Source organism: Macrobrachium rosenbergii, chromosome 55 (assembly GCF_040412425.1).
Source record: "Macrobrachium rosenbergii isolate ZJJX-2024 chromosome 55, ASM4041242v1, whole genome shotgun sequence".
NCBI lineage: Eukaryota > Metazoa > Arthropoda > Malacostraca > Decapoda > Palaemonidae > Macrobrachium > Macrobrachium rosenbergii.
The window spans coordinates 19763837-19787505 of NC_089795.1; the positions used below are offsets into that span (position 1 = coordinate 19763837).

The 23669-nt window shown below is 39.1% G+C and overlaps 2 protein-coding genes across 6 annotated transcripts in view; one reads left to right on the forward strand and one right to left on the reverse strand.

Moving 5' to 3' along the window:
• LOC136835670 (allantoinase) overlaps positions 1-7069 on the reverse strand; it is a 36511-nt gene extending 29442 nt beyond the window's left edge. Inside the window, exons 1-2 of one of the 3 annotated variants that reach the window (XM_067099501.1) lie at positions 6961-7069; positions 2107-2262 (exon numbers count right to left, since the gene is read on the reverse strand). In XM_067099501.1, coding sequence (XP_066955602.1) covers positions 2107-2247 — 141 coding nt within the window. In that variant the 5' untranslated portion in view covers positions 2248-2262; positions 6961-7069. The other 2 variants (XM_067099500.1, XM_067099503.1) reach the window with 2 other exon arrangements.
• Positions 7070-13067: 5998 nt separating this feature from the next.
• The window catches only part of LOC136835671 (crossover junction endonuclease EME1-like), a 172081-nt gene continuing 161479 nt past the window's right edge, over positions 13068-23669 (forward strand). For 2 of the 3 annotated variants that reach the window (XR_010852234.1, XM_067099504.1), the window contains exon 1: positions 13070-13392. The gene's annotated coding sequence lies outside the window, so the exon portion shown is untranslated. Of the gene's footprint in view, positions 13393-23669 lie in introns of all 3 variants that reach the window. The other variant, XM_067099505.1, reaches the window with a different exon arrangement.

The following is a 23669-nucleotide window of genomic DNA, read 5'->3' on the forward strand; positions in this document are numbered from 1 at the left end:
GGACTCTGACTTATTTTGACCTATTGTGGGGAACTCTTTAGAGAGAATAATTAGTTGAATATGATGGACTGTAATATGTTTGATCATTTGGTGAACCTTAGTATTCCATTTTATTTCATCTCTTGTTTCTTGCAATCCAGTTATGTTAGATTATTGTCAGTAAATTATTTTGGGTAACGCTTGTTTTTGCTGTAGACCTGAGAGAGAGAGAAAGAGAGAGAGAGAGAATGCGTGGGTGTATGTACGAAGCCAATAGCCTTTTTGATGTGGTCACTATCAAGCTATTAATAGATGGGACTTTTTGCTCTCGACTTTTAGCAAAAGGTAAGCAATGAGATTTACTCTCGATTGTGTAACACACACACACACACACACACACACACACACACATATATATATATATATATATATATATATATATATATATATATATATACAGCATATAAATTTATATATTATATATGTATATATAATATATATACTGTATATATATATATGTATATATATATATATATATATATATATATATATATATATATATATATATATATATATATATGTAGTTATTAAACTCATGAAAATCCTGAGCATTGTCACAGAATCTGGTTTAGCCAAAGGGTCAGCTACTTTTTATGGTGGGGCAGGTACAGGTTTGGGTCTGCGCATGCTCCGAAAAGTGCTAATGTTATTTTAGGGAAAAGCTATTCAGTTCCTGCATTCATCCTTACATAAGTGCTCATCGAATTTTACGCGCTACTCAATATATGAATTTGAAATCACATACAACAGAGTATTTTTGCAGGAAATATTTATCTTCCATTATATTTACCAGAGAAATATAAAGAATATTGAGAGGACTGCAGATGTTAAAATATGTAAAGGGGATGAATAGATGCTGTATAAAAATGATTGGATTACGAAATGTTGGATAGTCACTTATTCATCTGTAAAGCAAATCAAGGCAAGTTGTAGAGCCAGTGCGACGAAGGTGAAGCGCTCTCCAAGGTTAACTACATCTAATATGCCGTGAATTAAGATGCCATAATCTTTATTAGTTGCGTAACTGTTGACCTTGAAATCTAAATGGTGCAACATACGGGTGTTGCAGCTTTTGCTGCTGTTGTCAAAACTCTTTCTTTACGAGAAATAAGCAAAGCTCTGGAGTGGACTGTATTTATAGTAAGCGGTGCAGACGGTGGAATGAGTATACAGACGAGCTCGATTAAAACACTGGCTAAAGATTAACCGATTTCCCACCCTGCCTCCCCTCCAAGGTTCATTTTGCAATGCTTAATCAGCACTAGTAGGCATTAACATCAGCTTCGAGATGCCCTTCTTGTACTTCTCAAAAAAATTAAAAAGAAAAGGAAAAATTAATCTGTTACTGTTGGAAAGCTAGTCCTTGTTTGTAAAGTTCACTGTATTTGCAGCGATGATTATACTTCCCCGCTATATCTGTTTTAGAGGTGCAATAACGAAGATATTGAGGATTTACGATGTGGACGATCATTTAGTGATTGACTGTTTTCATTAAGAAAGCAAATTTTGCATTAGAGTGTACAGGTAAGAGCGACATGTTTAGTGCAAAATATGATCTGGTAAGACTGAGTAGTTGGTCATAGCCGCTTAACATCTTTATGGGTGTAATGTGGAATAAAAAGTGAAAAATCTACTTATGAATTTTAAGTCTGAAGGACAAAAGGATAAGATGAGAATGGAAACTGAATTGTATTTGGATTGCAAATGATACAATGATAATTCACGGCAGTGAAGACAAGAAAGGGAGCAAGAGTAGAGTAATGACACTAAAGAATTATAATGCATGATCGTCAGGCAGTCGGAAAATGGAAGTAATATAAATTGTCATAAGTACAGAAGTGGTAACACTGACTAAAATGCAAATATTTTTCCTTATTTAATATTGCCACTCTTATTTAAGAGCACCATAACTGTACTCACAGACAATGACCTAATCTACAGTGCTCTCTACAAAGAAAATCATTCGTACGAAAAACGGGAGAACCCAAGGGAAACGAGAGAAAATGAATATTTACCCAGCAAACAAAACAAACAAGGTCATATGCCTACGCTTATTGCTATAATTACCTGGTCAGGGGAGTAGGATGTAACGTTGGTCGTGTGCCTCTTAATGTGATGGATTTTGCCATCCTGGACAGCGACAACAGCTGGGCAAATTTCATCAGGAAACACAGTAGCACGACTCACAAACACCTTTAGGTCAGCCATTGCTGTTATTTCAATCTGTGAACAAAGAAGATACTGTAGATACAAAAGCTGATCAGGCTCAGTACTCCAACATTGCATTTTAGCACAGGCTACAAAAACCGAAAGTGAACTAAATACATCAAGTGGGAAATGCCCAAAAGTTTCTCCAGTGAAATGGGATATATAATGCATATAAAAAAAGATGTAAACCAAAACATAAGCTTTCATTGAGCTTTGTCATAATTGTTATCAGCTATATTATGGTGACCCCTTCCTTATCAGTAGGCTCTTACTAGATTCGAACTCTAGCGCACCCAGGTTTACAGTTTCAAAGTTGTAGATTTCCTCTGGGTGTTGGTCAAAGTTCAACTAATATATCAGTTCTTTTGCTACAGTAACAATCTCCACTGCAAAGTTACACTGTAAATGAGCAGCGCCTTTGCTCTTTCTGCTTTTTCTCTACTTCCAAGAGAACTCAAGTGATGGGAGAAACACGTCGGTAAGGTCATTATCGAAGATAACGGCCACACTATATTATTGCAATGAACGAAACTAATCTATAAAGTTCAATAAAAGATGTGAAACAGAAATAAATTAGACGGTATATATTGTGTTTACACATAACGTACAAGACACATATGAGTTTGTCAGTACACACACACACACACGAAGGTGGTAGAAGGTAGTGAGTGGGTTTATATCACACTATCTATAGTAGTACCTATCTGTGGTGAGGGTTTGGGCGTGTCTAAAAACGAAAACACACTTTGCCATATCTTCAAGTTCTTTGTGGAGGCGGCCAAAGTGAAAGCTCTGTATTTCTTACTAATCCCCCAAAGGAATCACTCATTACCCTAAAGTCAAAACCTTTTTATGTCCTGTACAGATTATCCTCCTTTCAGAGTATGGTGAGGGTGGGGGCCGGGTATGCCCACTCCAATTGTCTTAGAAGGGTTCGCTGGTATAAGTTTATTTTTCCTTTATTCAGATATTTATTATATATAGTGTGTATTGGCATTAAAACTTCAGAGTTATGAAACAGTTCTTTTTATCCTTCAATCAGCCTAACTTATTTATTAACAATCTGCAAAAGAGAAAAATCTAAAGGGAAATCACGGATATGATAAACAAATTTCACACAATAATAATTTCTTTATTTTTAGAAACATTCAAGTAATAAATACAGTATATCTGATAAATAATAATGATAGTGACACACTTTATTTAAGATCGTGATCATATGCATCTACAATGGTTTACAAAGAGAACAATACAGAACTGCGTAAAAGACAAACAAATATATATATATATATATATATATATATATATATATATATATATATATATATATATATATATATATATATATATATATATATATATATATATATATGCAATATATATATATATAAAATATATATATATGTGTATAAATATAGTAAATTTGATATATAATATATATATATATATCTAATATATATATATATATATATATATATATTATACAGCACATGCAATAATACAAATGTATATATGTGTGTATAAATATAGTAAATTTGAAGTGTTTATAGTATATATCTAGATATATATGTATATATATATATATATATATATATATATATATATATATATATATATATATAGAGAGAGAGAGAGAGAGAGAGAGAGAGAGAGAGAGAGAGAGAGAGAGAGAGAGAATTGCTTTAAGAGTACTCCTCATGAGAAGAATAAAGACTTATAATGAATGAGTCAATATATTTATGTATCAAAATATCTTTTGCTGCATCTTCCACTTGCAATTGTTTGGCAGGTCTTACGGCCTTCTCCCAATTTTCAGGTGTCACGGTATCCAGAGTTTCTTTAGAAAGTTTCGATAGATTTGCCATCTTAAAATTGTTTCGTTTCGCTATGAAACTTTTCACTTGGCCCCAAATTAGCTCTATCGGGTTGTATTGGCAGTGGTAGGGAGGGAGGAAGCCGAATAATTCCATGCCCATTTTCTGCTGCAATTTTATCTACGACATAAATGTCTTCTATTTTAACGGAGTACTCCTTTACCATCTCTAAAAGTTGACTTTTCAACATTTTCTCTGTTGGTTTCGCACCTTTAGAGATGAGCCATTCTGTAATTACTGCCTTTTTGCTTGACATCGTTAGTAGGCTATCTACTTTCCTTGAATGATAAGGAGCATTATCCATCACAATAACTGAAGTTGGTGGTATGTTCGGGAGCAACTGGCAACGAAACCATTCTTCAAACACTTCGTGATTCATTTGACGGTGATAATCTCCATCATTTTTTTTTTCAGTGAATGTAAGCTCAGCGTTTGGAATGAAGCCTTCTGCAGAGCCTGCATGCAGAATTATAAGTCGGCCACCATTTCCTGACGGCTTCTCGGATTTATTATCTTTCCAGCATTTTCCTACAGTGCAATTTTGATTAACCCAAGTCTCATCCAGATGAATTACATATCACCCGTTCTCTCTGACTTTTTGTATTTTTTTAGGAATCTTGTTCGCAAGCACTACACGTCATTTCGTTCCATCAAAAATTTCCTGCCATCGAGTTTTGCGTACCGGAAACCAATTTCTTTCACAATTTTTCTTAAAGATTCTCTACCACCTTTGAATCCTGTTCTTTCCCTCATTTCAAACAACACTTTGCTAATGGTTGGAATTTCTTTCCTCTCATAAAATTTGAGAATTATCCGACGAAGCAAACATTTGTCAAAGTCATCCAAACCAGTCACAGGTTTTGATCTTTTCCTCTTCTTTATCTCGAAAACTGGTTCACCAAGTAATTATTGCGACTCTCATGCTTCTTTACATATTCGTTCAACTGTAGCTTTACAGACTTGTTGCCTCAGCTGTACGAAGAGTTGCATTTGCAACATCAGTAATGGGTCCCCTGTTCTGTTTCTCCATTGTGAAGTATCTTAACACATTATGAATAATTTTCCTTGCCTGTCCTTGAATGACTCCCAGTGAGGAACTCTGACCCTCCATGACGACTACAAAAGGCTGCATTGTCCTATAATGACAACTGCAGCTCATAATATACCCGTGCCTGGCCCGAGACACGAGGCCAGAGAAGTGCATACCAAAGCCACATTTCTTCACTTTAAAAGGTTAATATTAATGACTGGTTTAACACAATATTCATCGGGATCTGTGTACAACAATCAAGATTCAATCATTTTTGGAGCAAATTTATTAATTTCAGTTACTAAACTTGTAAGAGGTGCAAAAGAAACGAGCAGGTAAAAGTGACTGCTAGCCTTTATTACTTGTTGTTTAAGATTAAGCCAGCCTTGTGCTGGCACGGGCTCTTGCTCCTGGAGCAGCCCGTAAGCTACTTTATTACAGATCCAGGCAGTTTATATAGCGGCAGTCTGGCGTCGAGCCGCGAAAGACAATGAGATTGTGTGTGACCTGAGGTCAATAATAATTACAATAATATACAGCGAGCAAGTACAGTTTACAATATAAAAACAGACAGAATTCCAATGTGGATATAATCTTGATGCCTGCGAATAAAGAAATACAAGATACACAACTGATAATAGGTGATCAAATACATATATAGTTTAACTGATTGAAATCGTGTGACCTGGCACGTTAGGCGTGACTAATTGTATGGCGAAAAAATCGGGAAGTCACCATAGAAAACTTGCTCAGCGGAGACTTAGCGAATGACACGTTCGCTGGAGACTCCGCTGACGGCTCTGTAGGTGACGTTACAAATACTTCCCCTACCTCATTAAGAATTGTAATAGATTGATGTTTGGCAACGCCAGACCAATTTCAATCTTAACCACGGTATTTTTTTTTTTTATCTTATCATCCGAATATTTTTTTTTTCCATATTCCGTTGATTGTTGTCTTGAAACAATCTACACAAGAAAAAAATAACAGCAAAGATGGAAAAAACAATTTCATATTAAAATTTCTTTATTTATAGAAAAGTTCAGATAACAAACATCTTTTAAGCATTTAATCACACACACACACACACACACACACACACACACACACACACACACACACACACACACACACACACACGTGTTTGAGCGCCAACTATATTTACACACATTCGCTAATCCTCACCTTCACCATAAAGCACCCTAGCTTATAAGAGTTGACCATTCTTAAGAGATTAACGAAGGGTTTATTGATTCTTAACCGACAGATACAGATTTCAATACTTGAGAATCGAGATTATAGATGTAGCACCATGGATGCCACGTTTCTCAAATATAATATTGAAAAACTGTTTAAAATATTGATCATTAACAACTGTATACATAAAAACCCAGTATATTAAATATTTCAGAGCAGTTCCCTTCAGTTTTGTTATATAACAACGACCTATATTCCATAAAATTTTCCTTAGAATGGAAGTTTGGCAACGCACGTAAATGACTTTCGTCCTAACAAAACCCTCAAGAAGGTTTGGCTTGACTAATATAGCTGCGCATCTTAGACTTATAGAATGGAATATTTGGAAATGACCAGAAATAGCACTTTGGCGATGTGAAGATTTCATCGGAAAGAAGAATATAGATTTCACGTTACCTTGCTAATAACAGTACGGAAGACTCTCGCTAGTTGCACGATATATTTTGATTCGTTTGGTATTCAAGTTGAAGAGCGTGGAATTCTAACACAAACACAACAACAACTGGTCTCCTCGGCCTCGCTGATAGCCGGTGGGGATTCTGTATACTGTACCTTGTCTCGAACAGTAGTCGACGTCAGGTAGCAAGTTCGCGGGATGATCGAGAGTGTTTGTTATCCCTGGACTTTTACACGCCTACAAAATAAATTCGTTAAAATTTCGTAATCAGGCAATCAAACCGAAGAATAGTAGGCTATCAGGGAAAAACTGAATGCATAGTGTATTCACAAAATTTAATTTCTATTTATTAATTCGTTTTAATATATGTTAATGGTTATCATACTGCTATTCGTATAAGTACGTATTAAGGTCTTAAAAAAAACAGCTACTGTAGTACATTCACATCAGCCGTGCATTTGGTGCCTAGCGCCGTCCCTTACGACGCTCCTGATTGGCTAGTGGTCAGCCAATCACAGCGCTGGAAAATGGTTAGTCTGCGGTCTCTCTCAAGGCTCCAGACAGTGAACATCGCTCCGACACTAGAAGAACATGTCTTTCAAAAGTGATAATTTTCATTACATCTCAGTTTTACCCAAAGAATAGTAGTGTTTCCCAGTTTCATCACTAAACGTGTCAAGCCAGTGGTTGAAGGATTATAATGATATATATATATATATATATATATATATATATATATATATATATATATATATATATATATATATATATAAATTATTTACTTCAATAAAGTTAATGGCAAGATATTTGGTAGTGAAATAAACAAGAAATTTTTAAAGATAAAATGTATTCTTTCATTCCTTACATGGCATTGCACTGCATTCATCATTTATCGTATTGTGTCTCATAAAATTTCGTAGCTTAAATGTCATGGATGGCAATGCTACCTAAAAAGTATAGGTAGGGCTATCAATATGAAAACAACAAGCAAGCGATTAAGAATATTAAAATTTGCGGGGATGCACGCAGACTATAGCCTATCCCGGGCAACCAGCCAGCTCTTTCTTTACACATTCCTTACTTCTAGAGGAATCTCTTGCTTTCGCTTGTTATTTGGGGCCGTACTTGAATGACGCTTGTATGTCAGGTCTTGCATTCTAGTTCAATAAACGAGCCTAGGATTATGTAGTGACTCGTCTATGGCCGTCCGAATAAAGAGGTAACTTCTGTACACGGGTACGACCAGCTGCACTGGACAGTGCGCCGAGTGCGGTAGCACTCTATCATCTTCCTCACTGCCACCCCCCCCCCTCCTTTGAATTTAGGCGGGAGTCAGGCCTGGAGCTTTAGCTCTTTAAATTCGTCCTTAGGCAGGAGTCTGCGCAGATGTGTAAAAGTAAGGTTATCAACTTATCATATAAAATTCAAACAAATCGCATTTTTATTTCATAACTGTACGTCAACACCATGATAATGCATAGACCATAGACAAGTCATTACATAATCCTAGGCTCGTTTATTGAACTAGAATGCAAGACCTGACATACAAGCGTCATTCAAGTATGGCCCCAAATAACAACAAGCGAAAGCAAGAGATTCCTCTAGAAGTAAGGACTAAGGAATGTGTAAAGAAAGAGCTGGCTGGTTGCCCGGGATAGGCTATAGTCTGTGTGCATCCCCGCAAATTTTAATATTCTTAATCGCTTTGTTAGGGGTTATCTTCTCCCTTTATGTTCTTTGTTGTATGTTTGTATGGAATTTAGTCTTTCTCTTCTTGGTTTCTTTCGAGGTGTCCTTCAGATCGCTTCGCGGATGATGTGCTATCTTTGTATATTTATTATTTTTAAGTATTGATATCTCAGAAAGGCGTATAGAGACGAGATCGGTAATTTCTTCACTTTAATTAGTACTTAGTATTATAAAGATCAGTACAAAATTAACAAGTTACAATGATAGAAAACGAATCAATCTTGACTCAGTCTATATGGAATTTAGTCTGAAGCGAGGGGAGACTGTTATTTGGTAGTGTTCCCTTTGACATTTCTTATAGTTGAACCACCTTTTAACTAGTTTTATGAATTTAAATTGTCATTTGTTGAATTCGACGAACTGTCACAATTTTAATTTTTTGCTCTAGAAACTTCTTCCTAATAAATTGCTCTTGTCGAGGTCCGGTGGAGAACGCAACGGTCAGGTCGTTTCTTTTCCCTTCCTTCATGTGGATTGATTGCACATAATTATTTCCTCGTGTCTACGAAGATGTAAAATTCATATACATACATATATGTGTGTGTGTAAAGAGAGAGAGAGAGAGAGAACGCTAGCTGAAACATTTATGCGGAGCTGAAGACCACTTGAGTGCCGTGACAACTGAATTCGCAGGAATAAAGAAACTAAGGAGATGGAAAACACCGGACCGTGATTTTAGCTGAAACTGAAATGACATCCTGTGTACTGACTGGACTGTTTTGAAGAATAAATATTAAGAAACAAAGGGTGCTGATTGAGAATTTAAAGTCATAGCAAAAATAGCAAAAAATGGAGATTTTTTAGTGAATGTGATAATTGTAGAGGCATTATGCTTACGTCGATTTTTATTAAAATACTTAGTATATTCATCCCCGTGGGCTGGAGAAAGAGATTGATAAAATGCAGTGAGAAGAATAAGCTCTTTTCTGAAAAGGCAGCAATTGCCTACGGATTAAATATTTGGCTTAATTAATACTGTGCAGCAAGGTAGAAGAGAAAACAACAGTAATTGCTTAAAAATTTATTGTGAAAATCATAAAGAAACTCAAAAAACATTATTAGGTGATTGAAATCAGCAAAATATCAACCTCAAACAATTAAAACCAAGACGATGGAATGTATAAAACGTTCATAATAAACAACATGTAAGAGCGCTTGCTGAAATACCACCATGGGGAATGAAATACAACAAAGCAATTTCTACTAAAACTCAAACACAAAAAGGCTTCACAGCTGGAGCGTACAATTTTACATTTTTCCGTACACCCGGGATTTCTGCGTCTCAGAACTGTTTTGTGGAGTGGAAGTGGCATGTGCTTGGCTTCTTTGGTTTGGAAACCTTTGCTTAGAGCTGCCTGTGATTTCTGGCGTTCGTCCATAGGAGTTTTAGCGAACAGTTTTATTTTTCATCTTCATCTTGATTATCACTTTGGCTCTGATGTTTACCTGCATCTGACCAAAGAGTACCAGCAAGCAATTGACTATCCAAAGACAGATTTAAATCCAGATAGGTCTTAAATTCACCAGTTTGACTTTGTGCTCCATTCATGCATTACGAGACGCTACATCAAGAAAGTGTAGAATGCAGCGAAAGGTCCACTTATTTGTCTAGGAAGAGCTCCTGCAGTAAGATTAAAAACCTTTAATGAACATCGGATCCTCCCATGGCAACATTGTACTCCTTGACCACTGCAGGCATGTTAACCTTTATGTGCTTATTTCTCTTTTAGACCACCTCTCACATTCATCTTCAGGTTCAGTTAATGGATAGTAGAAGCCGTAAAAACTACCTTCATTCTTGGCACTGAGTTACAGCATGGGCCCATCAGATCTTACTTCTTTATAGCTACCTCCTCTGCCTGGCTTTGCCATCTCTTTCTCAGATTTGAATTTAGCACCCTTGGGAAGTAAGTCATTTTTAATAGTACCTGGATCCATGTATGTTATGCTCGACCAGTTCTAAAAGCAATGTCGGAGATGTGAAATACCTATCAAAACACATGATAGCTCCTGGATCAACACTTCAGATAAATCGAAGAACAGCAGCTTCTACAGTACCAGCGTTCCTGTCTGGTAACAAGTCATATGTTCAGTCACTTTCAATAAGAGGTTCCTCAGCTGCAAATATTTAAAAATCTAAAATAGTACCATCAAAAATTTATCCCTATAAAAACTGCCATTGCCTCTTTGGTCACTTTCAAAGATATGCCATTTTCAGCAGCATAACGATGATTTGTGGCACTGGTGATTTTCATATATAAAAAAATCTTCATTTATGTTAACTTCAAAATAATCAATTCGCCCCAGCTGAGATGTACTGTAATAACCGCTGCCTCAGGAACTTGTGGGTGCTAGCCAAGCTGTCTGTTACAATGAGAGTCTGGTATGATCGGAAGACGAGATAACTGGCCGTTCATCCTCCTCCTCTTCTACCTCACTTTCAGAAGATGTGTCGTCTTCATATCTTGATGTTCCCAGTTCAAGTTCAGCAGGTGTCCATTCCTCGTCCTCAGGATCACTTATGTCACTGGCATCAAAGTCGAGAATGGGAGCATCTTCTTCCTGCGTACCTATGGAAAAAGCCATGCCCTGAAATCGCGCGCGCAAAAAAAAAAAAAAATAAATAAAATAAAATAAAATAAAATAAAATAAAAATCCTTGCAAGTAATTTTGTCTCCTACTTTCAGCTGACACACACACAAAAGTAGTTTTTTTGTGATATCTTTCTGTTCTCGTAAAGACCTTTGTTTTGCTCTTATTGCATTGTCTAACTATATCAGGACTTTTCTTCATAATTACATTCATTACATGCACGTAATACTCGTAAAAACATGGATGTGAAAATCGATTTCTTTACTTTGGGGCTGTGCCTAAAATGAAATATAGCCTACATAAGAAAATATATTCTGTATACACTAAATTTAACTCCATTATTACTGTTATGTATGAGAATACATAGCAGTAGTACACATTTTGTCGTTAACAAACCTAAACAAGTAAAAAACGCGCCGAAGTCTCTTCGGCGCAATCGAGTTTTCTGTCCGATGGTGGCCTCAGCCACGGCCCATAAAACTCTTAGCCGCAGCCCATGAAACTCAGCCACGGTCCGGTGGTGGCCTATGTTGTTGGTACCTATAGCGCTGCCAGAAGTACGATTATGGCTAACATTAACCTTAAATAAAATAACAACTACTGTGGCTAGAGGGCTGCAGTGTTTGATGATTAGAGGTGGATGACTAACATAGGAATTTGCAGCCCTCTGGCCTCAGTAGTTTTTAAGATCTGAGGTCGAACGTACAGTATATGCAAAACCGGCACAATAGTTTTCTTTTACAGAAAATTAAAAATATTACATTGAGTGGAATTAGCTAAATCGTGTTTTGTAAGTTTGACTACTGTTTACACACGCAACTTATTCTTTCTCTGAATCTTTTCCACCTCCATGTGGGGTATACGTTTCTGACAGCTTTTTTCCATCTAGCTCGATCATTCACATATCTATCCTATGACTATCATGTATAGCCTATATATATATATATATATATATATATATATATATATATATATATATATATATATATATATATATATATATATATATATATATATATATATATATATATATATATATATATATATATATATATATATATATATTCTTTAGAAGCTTGAATTTAAAGTCAATGGCCCCTGTGGAGTGTTCCGTATGAATAGGGTTCATCTGAATAATAATAATAATAATAATAATAATATATTCTCTCTTCTTCTTCTTCTTCTTTCTTCTTCTTTGTCTTCAGCCTTTACCCATCTCTATATTGGGTCGCTGTTCCGTGTAAACCTTCTCCATCTTCTTCTGTCTTGCGTATCCTCTTCTCTTAACCCTTTTTCCCTCATGCCATTTGCTACGTTATCTTTCCATCTGAATCTTGGCCTTCCCCTCCTCCTCCCCCTCCTCGCAACCACCCCCATGTCCATGACCCTTCTACACACATGATCCTCCTCTCTCCGCATGACATGACCAAACCACTGCAGTCTTCTTTGCTGAATCTTCTTTGACACTTATACCACTTATAATCGTTTCTGATCCTATCCTTTCTCGTGACTCCACACTTCCATCTCAGCATCCTCATCTCTGCCACTTCCCGATGATCTCCTCCAAATCATCCAATATTCCCGATGATCTCCTCCAATTCATCCAAGCACACTGTATCCTGTAGTTTATTTCTGAGTCCATGCCACCATCATCCATCACACAGAACCCAAGGTACACTAAACTTTTCTGTTGTTCCCACAGTGCTCCTTACCTGAGTGGTAACCTCTGCATACATATCCTGGATTATTTTAACATACTTTTCTGAAACACCCTTCTCTCTCATGCATCTCCACACTTCTTGCTAAGGTACCCGATCATATGCCTTCTCCAGATCAATAAATACTAGATGTAGGCTGTAGCCCTCTCTGTCTTTCTGCATGTTTTTCCATTGCTTGCCTTAGTGCAAAAAGTGCATGTACTCTCTCTCTCTCTCTCTCTCTCTCTCTCTCTCTCTCTCTCTCTCTCTCTCTCTCTCTCTCTCTCTCTCTCTCTCTCTCTCTCTCTCAATGAATTTGTATTGTTTTGCAATAAAACACGCCCTTACCAGCGCAACCACGGTTAACCAGCGGGTGCTGAAACTCCAGCATGTAAACAAAGGATCGTCATAATAGACAACAACTTCTTGACTCGGTTTAGCGGCAATTTCGTTGTTGACGTGAAACGAGAACCAATTTGTTCTTTACTGAGATGGTGAGAATTGAAGCATGTTGGCCTGAAATCTGTGGACTAAAATACTGAGAGTAAGGTAGGCTGGGGCTTTTGAAACGTAAATCTTCTGCATGAGTTTTATTGGTCTAGGTTAGGCGAGGCTACATGTGTGATCCTGGATGAGGTGCAACACGTAGGCCTAGACCTAGACCTAGACCCTGTCTGGCAAAGGATAATTTGATAGTCCCATAGGTGGGATCCCAGGAAACTGCCAAACCAATGGTGTTTCATGTTTTTCAAAGGAAACATGGTAGAAATAAGTAAGAACTCTGCACTGACTATTGCCTTTGAAATTGATTTTTCGTATGCTTTTAGTGTTGCTGACGAAGGAGGTGGTGTTGTTTGTTGTCCGTCAGTTATTATTAACCTCATATCTACCCCACATGGGTGGGGAGCCCTTTGGGAAGGTGGGTTTTGGAAATGGTGGGAGAAAGACTGGACCACCATATAATTGTTATGGAATGGTTCCGCATATTTGGAAGTCATTAGGTAGCCATTTGTTTGAAAAAGGATTGGCATAGGAAGCCTGTTATAAAAGACGGAGCGCCTACAGTTTAGGTGGCCAAGGCTGTGTCTCAATTAGGAAACTGGCGGACGAATACAAACAGGACAAGCTTTTCCTGTAGTGCCAGGTCCTGACCTAACCAGATGTAACCAACCTAACCTAACAGGGCAGCGTGCCCTAACCTGGCCAGGGGCTTTGCCCCCTGGACCCCCCAGAAAGCGGGGGGTCGCTGAACTACTTACCTTGGCAGAATTATTGTAGCGCGGGCAGAAGGTGTTGCACGGCCTGGCAACCGAAACTGTAAAATACCCTAAAATACCTATACTAACCTAATGTACCCTAACCTTACTTAGCCTAGCAGGCCGTGTTGTGTCCGGCCCCCAAAACCCCCGGTGAGGAGGTGAAGGAAACTCCACGTTTTACCAAAAAAGTTCCCATATAACACTGTGCATGCATGATAGCATTCCAGGTTGGCCAACATACAACTTCTTGGGTTAAATTACAGGTTAATTAAAGTTGGCCAACAAAAAATAACGGTAAATTCTTAATAAGCAACCAAAATACTATAGGAAAAATTAATTTCAAAAGCAATACCAATGCAGAGCTCTTGCTTAGTTCTACCCTTGAAATAATTGATACTAGCCTAGGCTAAATACCCATCGATAGGCTGCCCTATGTTAACCCAAGAGATGCTAGGGGGATGCCACTTAAGGACGACGGCAGTATTATACATTTGCAACTTTAGTAATGGAACCAATATTTTCTTGTTCATTTTTTAACTATCACCTAATGTTATACATGGTTGTAATCGCATTGTGTCACAGATTAATAATCAAAATTAAAATATAAGACACTTTTAAGAACTTATATTTAAAAAGAATATTATTTGGAAAGAAAACATTTTTTTAGAAACCACTTTTTAGTTTTGGAATGCTTGGTGCAGTATTTTCTGAGACAATTTCAGATTTTTTCATGACAATATTACTCCTTAGCCATTGAAGAAACACCTATAAAAATACAAAAATTATACAACAGTTATTAACTGGTTGATTGGGTTTATATATGTGTTTATGTTTACTGTCATGTACACACTAACTTTAAAACCAATATTACTATCGTCACTGACATTGTAATTATCTATCTCGATATCACTGTTTGATGAAAACGAATAAGCATCATCATCAAAAGCCATATTCTCCAAAATCACAAAATAAAGAAATATTTATAAAACCTTCAACCATTGCTCAACTTCAGGATGTAAAAGCCTCCCTGGTCCTGCCACCCGGGGCTGGTGGAAGGTTTACAATTTTGCTATTTTTATACCTATAATTAAGAGAATTCTGGCATCTTTTATGTTCAAGAGTGAGCTGAATGGCTGGTGAGATTGTTGATGTCACTCAAACAGAGTTAAGGGGAGGGACTAAATTTACAGCGATATTTGAAAATAAAGCGTTGATAATATTGTTGTCATCCTTGCTCAACATATAAAGTGTCAATTCAAGCGAGACACACAGTACCTTGTGGGATAAATAGAAGACTACTACCAAGCTCCTCAGGTTCAGTAACTACCAGTTTACTTGCATAATGGGCACTGTTTTTAGTACCAGCCCCCTTGGCGATGAATGTAAAAACATGAGCAAAAGACAGAAAATATAAACATAAACAAAAGACATGAACATTAGCAAAAACATAGGTATTATATAAGTTGCCAATACATGATATGAAATTTTAACGTACATTTTTGAAAAGAGCTCTTCATTCTCATTATTTTGAACCTCATAAACACTGTGCGCAAATGATAAATAAAAAATAAATCAAATTATGACTTATGAGGTAAGACAATTCTGCCCCCCTTCTCCGTAGCTAACATGGCAAAATTGTAACCAGTGAACACCCCTAGGTTACGTTAGGTTTGTATTTTTAGGTTCTTTTAGTGCCCTGTCATTTCCTAGCCATTTTCGCATGAAAAATCCTAAATTGTTATTCATGCAAAAATGGCTGGGTGGAGTCTTATTGGCAACTTAATTTTACCAAAACATAAACAGATGGTGGTAAATATTCTGGTCAGTGACTGGCAGGGACCGGGCTGTGGTAGTAGTCTTCAGTTTTACCAATAGATATATTTCTTTAGGTCTATCCTATAGGATATGAGGTATTGGTTGTAATTATTTTCTGGAACCTATTGAAATTATAAACTTGAGCCTTTTAGCCTTTGGTATGTAGGAGAATTCCTAAATGTGAGGTGGAAACAACTGCTGACACATGGTGACTAGCCTAGGTGGTTACCCTAATTAGAAGTATTATCATTATTATTATTTTAGTAGATGAAACCTATTTGCTTGGAACAAGCAGACAGGGGCCATTGACTTGAAATTCAAGCTTCCAAATAATGTTTGGTTTCAACCTCCCACCACAAACTCCACACTGCAACAGTAACAGATCATGATACAGAGCCAGTGATTTTTTGTCTCCCTGGGGGAAGCGCGAACCTGCGTCATCTGAGTAGCAGGCCACGACACTAACCATTATACCAGCAGACCAGCAAGTGGTGGGTGAGTGGAGGCCTTGGGCCACTGTCGGGTGTAGATATGTTTGTGGCTGCCTAACACGGAATATGAACTATTCTTTGCTCCTCTGAGGATCTGTGGGGATATTCATTAGGGAGTAACGATAACTAATATGATTCATTGGTCGCAGGCAGGTATAGCCCATTGCTGGGAACCACTTACTCAGCTTTTGGTAATATGTTACTTTTATATAAGTAACTTACTCAGTAATTACGTAGCCATTAGTTTCACTTGTTTGGCAGCTAAAATTTTGAAATTTTAGGGTTGCACTAGTTTGTTTTGGGGTAGGTAATGTGCTCTGCCCACTTTCGGGGGAAAGAGAGGAACAATTTAGCAAAGAGCTCAATTTGTTTCTGCTGGCTGATGGTTGAAGTCCAGTGGTTGGCAGCAGCTTTAATTTTGAAATTCATACTTTTCTGGTTGTTGTTTCATCGGCGATTGGTGAAGTATTCTTCTCTTGGTAGCCTTGTGGCATATTTAGTTAATGTTAGGTTGTCTTTTTGACACTGTATCATCAGATTACGACTTTTTTCCCAGTTTGGACTTGTTTTTTGAATTTTTCACAATGTCTGACTGTTTTTTGAATTTTTCACAATGTCTGACTCTAGTGTTTCTAGCTTTAGGTATTGCAGCAAAGGCTGCAATACACGCCTGACTAAAGCATCATAAGACTCACACACGATGTGTATAGAATGTAGGGGACAGACATGCTCTGTTGATTTGAGATGTTTGGAGTGTGCTGATTGGGACAATAAAAAGTGGAAGACTTGAGATTCTCACTTAAAGAAACTCGGTAGGGACAAGAAAAGGAAAACGACTGGTAGAGAAAATAGCGAGTATTTAGTTAGTCTGGAATCATCTGCAGATAAGTCAGATTCTAATGTTCCTTTTCATTTCAATGAAACCAATTGAAACCCCTCAAACTCTTCAAACCTCTCCTTTACCCAGCTCTCATGTTTCCCAACCCAACCCCATGGCCAGCCACAAGTCGAAAATCTACAAGAGATTTGAGTTAATAGTGGAGTCTATTGCACTGTCAGCTTCTTCAGTGAGTGCTTATGGATGAGAAAGGTGATTCAGAGTGCCCTGTAGCACCTAGTGCTAGTGAAGTGTTGGTGGAGGAGATGGCTTTTGTCATGCCAATTCTCATAGGCCAAGGTCCCTGTCATACTCCCCAAAACCTGGGAGGAGTCAAACTGGTAGCCTAAGGGAGGTCAGTGGGGTCTGCCCACGAGTAGTTGCCCCCTCGGTTCAGCATGTTAATGTATCCTAGGATGCAACCTAGAGCCATTGGAAAGGTCTCTCAGTGGATGTTCATTGTATGTCATCTGGTTCTGAGGAGTTAAGTCCCAGGCGTCAGTGGTGCTTCGCAGACAAGTCACGGCCTTTGAAAAGGTGTGCAGTAGACGTGTCGAACTGTTCTCCAGTGCCTTCTAAGAAGAGTGAAGATCTGAGCTCCCCTCATGTAGTCACTGGGACTGCCTGGAGCATTTTTCCTCAAGTAAACTCTCAGCGGAGGGTATGCTTTCGGCGCCAAACTGCCAAACTTCCTAGCAGTGTTGAAACTTCCTTCAGAAGTAGAACGCCCAGTAGCTTCAAAGTGCCGGATAGCACCTAGTGGCTCCTGTAGATGTGCACCCATCGGCGCCCGAACTCACAAGTGTTCTGTCATGTTCTTTGTCACCCTAGCAGCCACTGGCACCCAAACACCTCAAAGTGTCCATGCCCCTGGTAGCTGCTGACCTCCCAGTGGTTTCAGAGCGCCCATCGGCCCCCACACGTCAACTTTTGCAACGTATTTGTTCGATCATCATTCCTGCTTCTTCTACATTGGTCGGAGTTTCGTCTCTCCTCACCCAGAGCCATCAACTGCACAGGTGCCTCTTAGTACTCAGGCTCCTTCTTCTGGTATTCCGGCTGCTACAGTTGTCCCGGACCCTATTCAGAGTAAGCTAGATAGCATTTTGAGCTTGATCAAGAAGTCTCCTCCAACTTCCCAAACTCCAGCTGACTTGTCATTGTCTTCTGTATCCTCTGACGAGGAAGAGGTAGTGGAAGATGACACGCCCTCAACAGTGTATGCCTCCTTGTTGAGATTCCTGCTGGCAACCTTCCCTAGCTTCTTTTCTCCAGGAATGTCTGCCTCTCCTGCCTCAGCTCTTTTGATAGAGTCTCAGACATCCGGTTCCTTGGAGTTACCTAAACGGGTACTCTCTTCTTCAGTGAAGAAGGCGCTGAACGAAGTAGAAGGATGGTTAGCAGAGAAGAGGGACCAAGGTAGAGCTACCTTTAGTTTTCCTCCCTCCAGACTCAAGTGAGTAAGTTACTGCTTTTGTGCCACAGGAGAAGCTCCTTCTCAGGGAGTTTCTGCATCCTCCCAGGGCGACTTCTCTGGACTGATAGATTCGGCCCGGAGGTCTGCTTTCACTTTGGCGAAAATCATGTTTTCTGCTTTGGGGCTATCTTGTCTGTTAAAGAATGTTTTTAAGGTATTTTAAGTGATGAGTCTTCTAGACTGGGCTGTAGGTACTTTGGCTCGGAAGATTAGAAAATGTATGGTATTGCCACAAGATTCCTCTAATGACTGGCTAGGAATTCTTTCCTGTATTGATAGAGGAATCAGAGATAGTTCCCAGGAGTTAGCTGGCCTTCATACTATGGGTATTTTAAAGAAAAGAGAACTGTGTTCATTTACATCTAAGAGAGATCATCGCTCCTTTTTTCTCCCTTGGACCGGCTGCACCTTTTTCCCCAAGCTACTGTCTTGGGTATAGCTTCTGAATCTTCAGAAGAAGAATACTCAAGATCTTCTTTCACAGTCATCGAGACGCCCTAAGGAAAAGCCTGCTTTTGCGTCCAGATCCACAACACCACTGCAGATGCATCCCTTTTGGAGTGGCAGACCCAGACTGTACACTAGACCAAAGTCTAACGCATGTTTTACGCAACATGCCATTAAAAAGTTTGCCTCTAAATCTTCCTCCAGGGAGTGTACTCAAGTAGGAGCAAGGCTCCCTCTCTTCTAGGAGTGTTGGAAGAAGAAGGTAGCAGAACCCTGGATAGTCCCTGTCCTCAGGGAGGGCTACACCACACCCTTCGTGCAGAAGCCTCTAGTCAACACACCTGTCGCATTGACAGCTTACTCACCAGGCTCAAAGAGGTTTGCAGCTCTTTTAAAAGAAGTCGCATCTCTTGTCAAGAAAGAAGCCATAGAGACGGTAGAGGACATTTATTCTCCAGGGTTCTACAACCGATTGCCCGAAGTCTCCAAGTCATCAGGAGGTTGGAGACCTATATTAGATGTCAGTGCCCTGAATGTCTTTGTACAAAAGATAAAATTCAAAATGGAAACAAATCAAACAGTTCTAGCATCCATTTGCCAGGGTAGACAAATTATGGAGAATAGAAAATAAAACTGATACAAATGAATTTAGTAAACGTTAGCAGACAGCAGGATTGAATTTGCTCCTCATGTAAGCATTTGGAGATCAGAACACCCCTCAAATATACAGGCAGTCCCCGGTTTACTCTGGGCTCGGCTTATGAAATTCTGAGTTTATGATGGTCTTCAAATATAGTCATCAAAAATTATTTCAATGCATTTTCTGGGTTTATGACACTGATCCAGCGGAAGAAGTATGGCTCAAAAACGGCAGAATGGTCAAAATTTGGAGGTCTTTTGATGAAAAACTCAATAAAAATGCAGGTTACATTGTTTTCAAGACACACAAGATTTAAAGTAAGGCTTTCTTAAGATTTTCGACGATATTTTGGGTTACAACGATTTCCGGCTTATGACGTGGTGCCGGAACGGAACCCCTGGCATAAAACGGGGTCTACCTTTACTAGGCAAACTATTCCACATTTTAATTGTTGCCAAAGTAAAACTCCTAGCAAAGTGAGTAGTATTAAACCTATTACAGTAAACCCCCTGCGAATAGCTAAAATCCATGAATACTTAAAACCCCTCTAAAAACACTTAGAACTGCCTATTTTGATAGTTTGAACACAAGAAAAACCCTCTAAAAATGCTTGTACCTGAGTATTTTAATAGTTTTATCACAAAAAGTGCATTTAGTCATGAAAATATGAAAATACAGTAATTAGTGAATATTTACCAGTGAAAAATACTGCGAATGGGCGAATTTTCCAAGAATAATGGGTAGATACGTTCCACAGAGAAATCCATGAATACATGAGTCTGCGAATTGTGAGAACGCGAATACGGGGGATTTACTGTACTAGAAAATGACATTGTTTGCAACAGCAAACTGCCCAGTGTGCTGATTGGTGTTGTAGAAGGGGGGTCTCTTCAATTAGAACTTCTGCTCAGATGATCATGGTGTGGCGGGATTTTAAAACACAAAAAAACAGTACACAACACTCACCCTGGTCCTCGGTTGCTGGAAGATGGAGTAAGGCGTCCACAGTCGCCAACACAGCACACAGAACCACACAAACCAAACCAAAACAGAAAAACACATGACTCATGAACATACAGCAACAAGAACAGCACACTAACAAGGGAAAACAACAACTTTGCATCAGCACAAAAAAACTGTCCAAACCCAACGACAGACCAGCACTAGCTCTGACTCAAGACTCAAAAAAAAAAACTGCCTTCAAAACCGAAAAATCCTCACACATATTCCACAGACAGACAGCGCCGTAAACAAACTAACGACCTCATCCCTCTTCCAACAACCGAAGCACTCACTTACGACAATTACACTCTCTCTCTCTCTCTCTCTCTCTCTCTCTCTCTCTCTCTCTCTCTCTCTCTCTCTCTCTCTCTCTCTCTCTCTCTCTCAAAACGTTGGGAAATGCTAAATAAAACAAATTTATTCATCCCTCTATATTTCTTCCCCTTTTAGCATTTCCCAACCAACACCTTTCACACCTCTTTCAAATCGCCTTACACGCAACACCCACGGATGCTCACTAGCAGGTCCTCTAGATCGCGTTCATGGGCACGCAATCATTCTCTCAGAATCATTTCTCTTCTAGCAACATTCAAACTCACATCTTCTCCTCCATTTCTCTCTCAGATTCACGCTATCTTCTTCACTATTACCACTCAATTTCATCCACAATCTCATCTATACCCTCTAACTCGTTCCCAAATACCTCCCCAATTCTTCAACTAACCCATCCCATTCGCTCATTGACCTTTCCAATTCTTGCAACGATTCATTCATGCTTTCAACCACTCGTCTATCACTGCTACGCTCTCTTACTCTTACACTTTCGCTCACCTCCAACGTTCACTTACCCTACGTTCAGTCAACTCAGTTATATCAAACCCGCATATGCTATACGTTCTATTCATACCATCCCATTCATCCGTATACACGCTTTATCACTCATTTTCACTTTGGCACTCACACCCCTATCACACAACTTACGACCATTCAGTTTACTTTAACGTTCTTCCCTTTCTTACGTTTCCTGCCATACTCTATCAAAACAAATTGCTGATCCTCATGCAACCCCCCTCACGTACATGCATCACACGCACCGCTTGCATCCTGGAGGATCCACCCATTTGAACCCCTTCACACTCAGTTTCCCGATTCGCTGTCACAGTCACCCTCTTTCGTCCACACACACTTGATACATGCCCTTCCATTCCACATTCGTCACTTCGCTCTCGGTTCTGAACACATTCTCGCATAATGCCCATTCTTACCACAGTTGCCACATATTACATTCACTCAGGTACCCCTACAACCATTAGCAATATGACCCACCTGTCCGCACCTGTAGCATTTAACCCCCTATCTTTCGTACACTCCTTACCAAATGTCCCGGTTGCCCACACCCGAAACACTCTCCTAAAGCCCACCTACACTCATTCTTTGTATGTCCTTCCTTTCCACATCTAAAACACTTCACTCGACTTCCACTCATCGACCTTCCTTTGTACACTACTATCCCTAACCCGTCCAACCCGTTGTTCCCTTACAAACCCATCATTCATCCTCACTGGCACCTCCACATTACTTGCTCTTACACTCCTATCTATTACACTATCGGCCATTCTCATTGGGCCCCTCACCGAACTCTGGTACCCTCTCATCTACCCCAGCCCTTACACTTACACTTCTGCTCTCTTTTATAACCCTGTCAAGCTCATAATCTTCTACAATTTCCAAAATTTCTCCCCAAGTCAACCTTTCATTCGTCCATCTTTTCTTCTCCTTCCGCTTCAAGTTCACAAATTCTCTAACTCCTTCTGGCACTGTCCCTAACAACTTCCGTACTAACTCCTTACATTCATCTATCCCATCATCCCCAAACTTCTTCCTTGCCAACGTCTCCAGCCTACAAGCATACAGTGACAAGGTTTCCCCAGCTTTCATTCTTGCCTCATCAAATTCATTCTTCCTCTTATACTTAACACTCGCTTTCATACGCCTCGCTTGCTCAACTAGTCTAGCTTTCACCTTGTCATACTCAACATCCCCACACTCATAATAACCCTATACATATCAAGCAAAAACCCAGTCAAATATTCTCCTAATTCTCGTACCCACACTCTCTTACTTTTCACATACTTATCCTGACAAAACCTTTCATACTCCCTAAAGAAATCATGCACATCCCTACTTCCATACTCATTATACTTTTCACACCGGGTACCTCCCTCACATACATAGCCTTTCTCACTTCTTTCTCACTTTCACTCTCACTTTCGCTACTTTCACTCTGTCCTTTCATACCCTCTTCCGAATACAAAGAGTCCACTTCTGCACTTACATTCATCTTACTCATCACACTCTTCTTCCCCCTCTTTTAATCCACTTTTATCCACTCACCTCCATCCACCTCACTATCACTAGTATCTTCACCCTCTCCCTTCTTTCCTGCCTTTCCCACTTCCTTACCCTTCTTACCAGTTTCCTTTCCCTTTCCCTTCTTCCCTTTTTCTTCCCCTGACTTATCCTTACTTTCCCTCCGTTCCTTCCCTTGCTTTTCATTCCCTTTTCCTTACCCTGCCTTTCATTCTCTCGTTTCTTACTTCCTATTTCCACATCACTTTCATCACTCACGCTTCCATTCACTTCTTCCTCCTTTTCTTTCTCTCTTGCCCCTTCACACGTTCCAGAGAACCTGCCTCCAACAGCCCCTTCTCCAAAAACACCCTTGAACATACCTTTCACCATTTCTTCCACACCTTTCATCATTCCCTCCAACTTTTATCCACCCTATCTTCCATTCTCTCTTCTGACTCTTTCATCT